This window comes from Gigantopelta aegis, chromosome 6 (assembly GCF_016097555.1).
Source record: "Gigantopelta aegis isolate Gae_Host chromosome 6, Gae_host_genome, whole genome shotgun sequence".
NCBI lineage: Eukaryota > Metazoa > Mollusca > Gastropoda > Neomphalida > Peltospiridae > Gigantopelta > Gigantopelta aegis.
In genome coordinates this window covers 50771890-50781223 of record NC_054704.1, presented here as the reverse complement: position 1 = coordinate 50781223, position 9334 = coordinate 50771890, and the positions used below count along the sequence as shown (strand labels likewise).

The 9334-nt window shown below is 39.8% G+C and overlaps 1 protein-coding gene across 1 annotated transcript in view; it reads right to left on the bottom strand.

Moving 5' to 3' along the window:
* Positions 1 to 5010: 5010 nt before the first annotated feature.
* The window catches only part of LOC121376351 (transmembrane protein 272-like), a 42309-nt gene continuing 37985 nt past the window's right edge, over positions 5011 to 9334 (bottom strand). The window contains exons 4-5 of the mRNA XM_041504198.1: positions 7960 to 8019; positions 5011 to 5600 (exon numbers count right to left, since the gene is read on the bottom strand). Of these exons, the coding sequence (XP_041360132.1) occupies positions 5158 to 5600; positions 7960 to 8019 (503 nt within the window). The 3' untranslated portion in view covers positions 5011 to 5157. The remainder of the gene's footprint in view (positions 5601 to 7959; positions 8020 to 9334) is intronic.

Below are 9334 nucleotides of genomic sequence, written 5' to 3'. Positions count from 1 at the left end.
GGTCCCCAGACACTGTGTCTTGACACACAAAAAAGACGTGCCTCTTTTATTAAGATCGCAGTGTATTGTGTGTTAACCGCACGGACATCCCTCTAATCGTAATCGACCAGCCGTCTTGCTTTATTACTGTAAGTAATTCTGTAAAACCCTTGATTAAGTAGACTTTCCCATCTAAAATCATAAAACTGACCAATTGCGTAGTCCCAAAGAAAAGAAAATTATCACTTGGGTATCGTGAGTGGTCGTTTTTGCTCGCACGTAGCATACCAATAATATGCATTTTTTTCTTTGGTTTTTAAAAAAAAAAATACTATAACTCCATTTCGATTTATTGATGCAAATTGCAAATATATTTAGTTAAATAGTTTATTATACTATCAAGTCATTTATGTTGTTTTACAAGTCAGGTTGATGAAAGCGAAGCGCCTTGTCGTAAATTAAAGCGTTTGTTTACACTGTGCATTGCGCAGATGGACGGAGCTGACGTCACTTCGTCCCAAGCTATGGCTGCTCCCAGTTAGCATTAATAATCATGTTGTTTTAATTAACTCTAAAATTACGCGTTTTTCATTTGTTAAAGTGTCAGTATGTGTTGGTGGTCCGGGTATGCATCTTGCCAACACATAAATCTCTTGTTTGAGTTTACTCTACCTTTAAGAGCTCGGTGGGTAGGTGTAAGGCCACTACACCTTCTTCTCTCTCTCAAACCAACTAACAACTAACCCACTTTTCTGGACAGACAGCCCAGATAGCTGTGTGTGTGTATACAGGACAGCGTGCTTGGACATAAGCACGAAAATAAGTTGAAATGGAATGACACTTCAATAATCCGCTCTCTCTTATTTCACAAGTAATTAAAAATAATAACAAGTCACCTAGATGTGTATTTATTTAACGATAGTGCTCCAGTGGTGTTGTTAAACAAAACGAAATCTCTTTTTTTAATTTACTGACACTTTCCGTGCATGGTTTGATTGAAAATATCACGAAGAAACACATTTGTTACTAAGCACATAAGCAGTCGCCCGAGGGAACCCGCAATCGACAACTATGTTCAGATGTTGTCCGGACCAAACCTTTATCGGCGGCACGTAAGCGTGATGTTGCTGTCTCTTGTGTGTAATTTTTGTCAATATTTTATTCAAAGTATGACATAGATTTGAAATAAAACGCTCATTAAGTCAAATTTAGTCCGCGTCACTGCCTTCAACTTTACCAATGGAATGAGACAAGGTAGATTTTAAATAATAGTATTTCAAAATAAAATAAATGTCGTTCCCATTTCGGTTGCCAAATATCCTTAGATGCAAAAGAGCTTAGGATGGTATAACAATTAAAGGGACACACCCTAGTTACGTTTATTTGTTAACCATTACGGCGTTGTTTTTCGCTATTAAACCCCATTTTTCACAAATAAAATTGCACTTTACTTACATTTTATTATTTAGAATACACATTTCTATTCACCTGAAGTGCTTTTTGGTAATCCTGATGTTTGTAAAACCACGAAATGCATTTTTTGCATTTTTTCACAAGACGTGTTGTTGAGAAAAAACCGTTAAGCAAGCGAGGTCCAATCTATTTTTAGAGAGGATATTTCCATTTCAATGTCACAGACGTCGGTATATCACGTGACCGTTATCATTTTGGTTCGGTTTGTTTTCTCGTGCACGGTTCGCGCAATCAACATCCGATTTGTTGTTGTTCTTTTGTGAGATTTTTCTTCACAGTTCGTGAACATTTTCAGTAACAATAAAGTTCAGACAAGTAAGTGTCTCAATACAAAACGTTACAAACCCTTAAAACCAATAATTTTGCTAAGTCTTACGATATCTGGAGAGGGGATACAACCAGGACAGAACGGTTGGAACATGTCCAGGAGAGGTGAAACGAACGCACCCCAAGTCTGTGAAATTTGTCGTGACGTAGGCATTGTTGTGCTTCGAGCGACATCTACCGGTGACATCAGAATACTAACTTTCAAAATTATTTCAAGCAATTGGGACATGGGGATTCCCATGGTATTTATTGATATAAAACCCGCTTTTTCACTCCATTTGATAAAAACGTGATCTAAGTGTGTTACAGGTTTGTAGATTAACCAAATTATAATTTACTTTCGCTGGATGGAACTAGGGTGTGCGGCTTTAATGTGGTGTTTTGTTCTGCATTTGGGAAAGTGCATATAAACTATACCTGGCTACTGTTTGATATATGTAACCTATGTTACAGAATATTGTTTCTTCTATCAATAACTAGACAAAAAACACCAAGGAGAAACTTCATTCTCACTTGTCTAGCATCTCTCTCTGTGTGTGTGTCTCTCTCTCTGTGTGTGTGTCTCTCTTTCTTACACACACCTTCTCTCTCCCCCCCCCCCCCCTCTCTAGATTTCTCACTATCTCACACATATGCCGTTCTCTCTGTTATATATGTATCGCTCTGTCTCTCTCTCTCTGTCTCTCTGTCTCTCTCTCTCTCTCTCTCTCTCTCTCTCTCTCACATATGCCGTTCTCTCCGTTATATCTGTATCGCTCTCTCTCTCTCTCTCTCTCTCTCTCTCTCTCTCTCTCTCTCTCTCTCTCTCTCTCACATATGCCGTTCTCTCTGTTATATATATATATCGCTCTGTCGCTGTCTCTCTCTCTGTCTCTCTCTGTCTCTCTCTCTCTCTCTCACACACACATATGCCGTTCTCTCTGTTATATATATATATCGCTCTGTCTCTCTCTCTATGTCTATCTCACACATATGCCGTTCTCTGTTATATATATATATCGCTCTGTCGCTGTCTCTCTCTCTCTCTCTCTATCTCACACATATGCCGTTCTCTCTGTTATATATATATATATCGCTCTGTCTCTCTGTCTCTCTCTCTCTATGTCTATCTCACACATATGCCGTTCTCTGTTATATATATATATATATATATCGCTCTGTATCTCTCTCTCTCTCTCTCTCTCTCGGGCGGGACGTAGCCCAGTGGTAAAGCGTTCGCTTGATGCGCGGTCGGTCTGGGATCGATCCCCGTCGGTGGACCCATTGGGCTATTTCTCGTTCCAGTCAGTGCTCCACAACTGCTGTAACAAAGGCCGTGGTATATACTATCCTGTCTGTGGGATGGTACATATAAAAGATCCCTTGCTGCTAATCAAAAAGAGTAGCCCATGAAGTGGCGACAGCGGGTTTCCTCTCTTAATATCTTTGTGGTCCATAACCATATGTCTGACACCATATAACCGTAAATAAAATGCGTTGAGTGCGTCGTTAAATAAAGCCTCTCTCTCTCTCTCTCTCTCTCTCTCCTCTCTCTCTCTCTCTCTCTCTCTCTCTCTCTCTCTAAAAACGCACTCAACAAACTGACGCTTTTCAACAAGTTGTATCCACTAACCAACACAAATAAATATACATGTATACATAAACATTACATTTTTATTTGCCAGGTAAATCAGTATTAAAAAAGTAATTTTTAGTTTAAAAGTTTTATTTTTAAGTCACAACGTGTTAAAAAAAAGAAACAAACAAAGTGTCAAACACGAAGATCAACTCGTTGTCAACAGTTCACTTTTGGCAAAGTCTTCTTGAGAGATATGTATCATAAATAATATGGATACTTTCCACTTTCAAAATAGTCATCCCAATATCAATAATAACCCTTGTTGTGAATATCTTTTGTCATCATGAATAGTATTTGGCAAAACCTCTGAGGATTATGTTTAATGCTGAACATTCGTAATTTAGTTTCGTTCTCAAGGACGTTGACATGGACATAAGCATCGGCTATCAGGAATGTCTATCCATGCCAGAGGTTACTGATCACTGTCCGGTGGAAGAGAAGTCATGAACCATAATTGGATATAAGCTTTATAAAAAATATGCACCTACCAGGATTCAAAACATCGGTAATAATATGGAATACAGATTGAGTTTGGACTTCTTCTTTTTTTCTTTTTCGACAATCACAACAGTCACATTATAAAACAAGGTTTTTTGGAGGGATATTTTTGTTTTGTTTTGTTGGGGGTTTTTTTCCATTTGAGTATTGATCACATGGCATTAGTTTTATGATTGCTTGTAACGAGTGTAACGTACACCAAACTTGTCCGTCTCTTTGCAGATTATTGGCCGTTATAAATGTTCATGGTCCTTTTAAAAAAAAGGTTTACAGTTTGGGTTCTCAAGCACTTTCTTGTTTAGAATAGTCATTTCTGTACGTTGTGTGTGTCAGTTGGCCATTCACCAGGATATCTTTTTATAATACTAGGTTTTTGTAAATATTTATTATTTATATCCTGCTGAATTGTCAGAATGTTTGACAGTTCAGAATACTTCAAATGATCACAATAAAATATAACCATCACATTTTTCCAGATAAAATATTTGGCTGTTGAATGCCCGGCAAATTCATAGAATAAATTATTATTTTGCACCTAGAATTAAATTTAGCACGACTAGATGTGAATAAATTATGTGCGGTCGATCTAGGATCGATCTCCGTCGGTGAGCCCACTGGGCTATTTCTTGTTCCAGACAGTGCTCTACAAATGGTGTAACAAAGGCCGTGGTATGTAGTATCCTGTCTGCGGGATGCAGCATATAAAAGATCCCTCGCTATTAATCGAAAAGAGTAGCCCATGAAGTGGCGACGGCAGGTTTCCTCTCTCATCCGTGTGGTCCTTAACCATATGTCAGACGCCATATAACCGTAAATAAAATGTGTTGAGAGCGTCGTTAAGTAAAACATTCCTTCGTGGCGGGACGTAGCCCAGTGGTAAAGCGCTCGCTTGATGCGCAGTCGGTTTGGGATCGATTCCCGTCGGTAGGCCCACTGGGCTATTTCTCGTTCCAGCCAGTGCACCATGACTGGTATATCAAAGGCCGTTGTTAGTGCTTTGCTGTTTGTGGCAAAGTGCATATAACAGACCCTTTCTGCATTAGGAACCAATGTAGCGGGTTCCAGTGCTGACTACGTGTCAGAATTGCCAAATATTTGACATCCAATAACCGATGATTAATTAATCAATGTGCTCCAGTGGTGTTGTTAAACAAAAACAAACTTCAAAACATTCCTTCTTTTCTTCTTTCCTTCACCGTATCTCTCCTGGACGTCCCACAATGAAAAAGCAAGAACAGCATCAATCATCACAATTTTTTTTTCTACACAATATCCTGTGCACCGACACAAGACGACCTGTACATGACCGTCAGGCAGCAGACGACGAGCACGAAAAGGCACAGGAACAGGTAGAGGCCGAGGATCTGGCAGACGGCGAACATGTACACGGTCTTGTCGCACCAGTTGCTGGGCTGGTGCAGCAGCTGCGTGAAGCGAGGCTCCCACACCTTGAACACCCAGTACGTGCCCAGCCCGTGCCACACCAAGAGGAACAGCGTCAGCAAAGTGTTCATGATCTTGTACGTCCTCGAGGTCAAGGCCGCGTTGTCGTTGACGTCATAGAAGGTGTCAGAGTTCTCGTCCTTCTTGTCCTGGATGACCTTCCACAGGTCGACGGTGAGCTTGACCATTGCGAAGCATCCGGACACTAGTAGGTATACAGGCACCTTGGGTTGAGCGGGGCACTCGTTGAGATATTTCACGCCTGAAAAATAAAAACATAAATGGAAGATTCTGTGGAAGGAAGGAAGGAAAGAGAAAAGAAGAAAGGAAACGAATGTTTGTTTACAGACAGATTTTAATGTGGCTATTTCGAAACTATATATATATATATATATATATATAGAGAGAGAGAGAGAGAGAGAGAGAGAGAGAGAGAGAGAGAGAGAGAGAGAGAGAGAGAGAGAGAGAGAGAGAGAGAGAGAGAGAGAGAGTGAGAGTGAGAGTGGGAAACACAGAGTGAAATGAAAAAGGAAAACAGAGACATATGCCGTGTGTACCGACATTTTAAATGCACTTTCCTTTTGTAATGTTCAAAATTGCCCCAACTTAATAAGTAATTTCCGTCACGGGTGAGGTCCCTGGCCATGCCAGAAACCGGACCAAGAATAGACATGCCCGAAACGTGTGTGGTATATGGTCATGTACAAAGAGATCTCACTCACTCACTCACTCATTTAGACAGGACAGTGCATACCACTAACTTTGACGTACAAGATATGAACCGCTGGTATGTTTGTGTACAAAACAGTGTCCAAGGGACAACTTAAAATGGTTATGATACCGAGTGTTCTCAAAAGACAGCAAGGTTTAGCTCAGTCGGTCGAGTGCTCACTTGTGGTGCTTGCGTCGCAGGATCGAACCACTTATGTGCATCCATTCAACTGATTGATTTTTTTCTCGTTCCAACCAGTGCAGCACAACGGTCAAAGGCCGTGGTATGTGTGAAGGTGCATATAAAAGATCCCTTGCTGCGTTAAGAAAATGTAGCTGGTTTCTTCTAATGACCATGTGTCAGAATTACCAAATGTTTGACATCCAATAGCCGATGATTAATTAATCAATGTGCTATAGTGGTGTCGTTAAACAAAACAATCTTTGAAAGACAGCAAATGATTATTTTATTTTATTTTATTTTATTTTTATACAGTTAGACAATTATGTCCTTTCTTTATGCATTACAAACTTCAAGAGGGCGAGACGTAGCCCAGTGGTAAAACGCTCGCTTGATGCGCGGTCGGTTTGAGATCGATCTCCGTCAGTGAGCCCATTGGGCTATTTCTCGCTCCAGCCAGTGCTCCACAACTGGTGTAACAAAGGCCGTGGTATGTACTATCCTGTCTGTGGGATGGTGCATATAAAAGATCCCTTGCTGCTAATCGAAAAGAGTAGCCCATGAAGTGGCGACAGCGGGTTTCCTCTCTCAGTATCTGTGTGGTCCTTAACCATATGTCTGACGTCATATAACCGTAAATAAAATGTGTTGAGTGCGTCGTTAAATAAAAAAATTCCTACTACAAACTTCAATTTCTGTCTGCTTTCTATTCCTAAATCAGTCTAATCATCACAACCACCTATTCGGTCACTTACTCGTTTATTCGCGTATTTATTCAGTTATTTCTTCAGTCAGTTATTCCTGCACTCACGCAATAAAGCGTTCACCCACTCACACACTGTGACGGAAAATGCTCTTAATTTTGTTTTCGCCTGTGGCGATATTAATTGTGTTAGAGGGCCGTGTGCAGTTCCAGTATGCACTTAAGCCCAGATGGACAACTTGTTACGTGATACCTTTGCGCGACGGTCGTCGAGCTTTTCTAATACACACCCAGCGGAGATGCGGCGGCCATGTGGCCAGTAGTTACGTAATACCTCCGCGAGTGCGGTTTTTACAACCGTAATTTTGGTGACTAGGCGTCATTGAGTCTGACCATCTGAGAAAAAAAATACCGCTTGGTCGCTGTGGAAATTCATATGATAAGATTCAGTACCGCCTTGTACCCCCAGGCGATATTCGGTTTTTAATAAATAGCTAGGGTTTTAGAGATATCGGGGAGAAACATAAGGAAGGCTCCAGGGGATCGCTGTCCGTCCGGACTGGTAAATAATTTTATTTTTGCTCTGTGTATAACCTTGATGTGATTGATGTGACTTTAAATATTTTAATACTGTATTATACCAATATTATTTAGACGGTGCTGCCGGTCATCTGACGCAGTATACTGTAGGCTCACCGTTCTGATATATATATATATATATATATATATATATATATATATATATATATATATATATATATAAAACTTATCCAGTCATCCTAGAGGACCTAGGTAAACTGTAGGTTATTGTCTTTATTGTGATAGGTACCAGTATTAAGTCTGTATTACAAGGTTATTGAATGAGTAGTTAGGGTTAATTAAAAATTAACCAGTTAGGAATAGAGTTGTAATCTAATAGATATACAGTTAGGAGAGATATTTGGACAATCGTGTTTCATTCAGTTACGGGTATTATAGGATCCCCGTGACACACACTCACCCACCATCTCCATTCATCGTACTTACCCATAGATATCATGATGATAGGCAGTATTATTGACAGAATTAGGCACCCGGTCATAAACGCTGCAAAGAATACCAAACATGATACACACTAAATAATTTAAATGAAATAAAGAGCAAAAGTATGACCACAGGCGTACGGGCTCCCATTTTTGTAGGAGTGGAGTGGGAAGGCTGGCTTTTGCCCCAATTAAATGAAAATGCCCGAATTTGCACAACATTTCTTCATATTAGCATTAGGCCTACTGTCAAACAGCTATATAGGGTTGCAAACGAATGTTTGCCCGAATTTGAGGTTTTGCTCCAGCACCGTGGGGTGGGAGGGGGGGGGGGGGGGGCAGTTGCCTTCCTCGTATGCTTATGGGTATGATGGCAATTTATACTGAATATGGAACGACTTACCCTCTCCTCTAGCGTTTAGCACTGAAACAATATTACAACACATTTGTCATATAAATAATATAACACAGAATTTACGTGACCATAGCTTTAATGAATACTGACTAATATTGAATTATCTGTGTTTGCCACAATCAAAATAATCGCATTTACAATAACATACGGGTCGTTTTCGGAATACCTGTTAACGTGTCTCTGTCCCAAAAACGATTCGGGCGCTATGGGTACTTTTGTTTGTCAAGTGAATATCTCGACAAGTCAATCGTCTGATTGGCTGTAATCTTTTGTAACACACTCATCTTGCGTGGTTCGTATGCAAATGATTGCTAAAGTATACGGTTGTTTTTGTTTTGTCCAACGCAGAAATCCATAGTTACTCTGGTAATTGGTATTCACTTACATATAATTACATTTCTGTTACATTCATTACAACGTAACGTCATCCGATTGGTCCAGACGTAGCAACAGGAGTTTGTTCATTTTTCGATGAACGTAAAAATTACGTCATCAGGGAACGTCATATGTGATGACGTCATTTTATATGGGCAAGTTGTCTCAATGAGCGTTATTGTTTATGGATAAAAAATAATTCAAAATAAAGTATGACGTTTTAGTGTTATTATTAGCATGTATCATTCAAATTTAATTATAATTATTGTCTGTTATTTCTTTTACGTTCATCTGGGTATAAAAAAAAAAAAAAATCATCCGCAAACTTATGTCAGAACGGCTTCGCCGATTCACAGTTTGCGGATGATTTTTTTTGTTCATACCCCGATGAACGTAAAAAAACCAACAGACAATCCTTAAATAACATAACGTCTTGCCAGATACATTGTTACAATGTATATCATGGCCATAGCTAGGATGTTTTGTGTGAGGGGGCAGATGCATTTCTGAAACGAACGAGTGCGGAAGGTGCAAGAAACTAGGGGGTTCGTGGGCATGCCCCCAGGAAATTTTGAAATGTAAAGGCTCT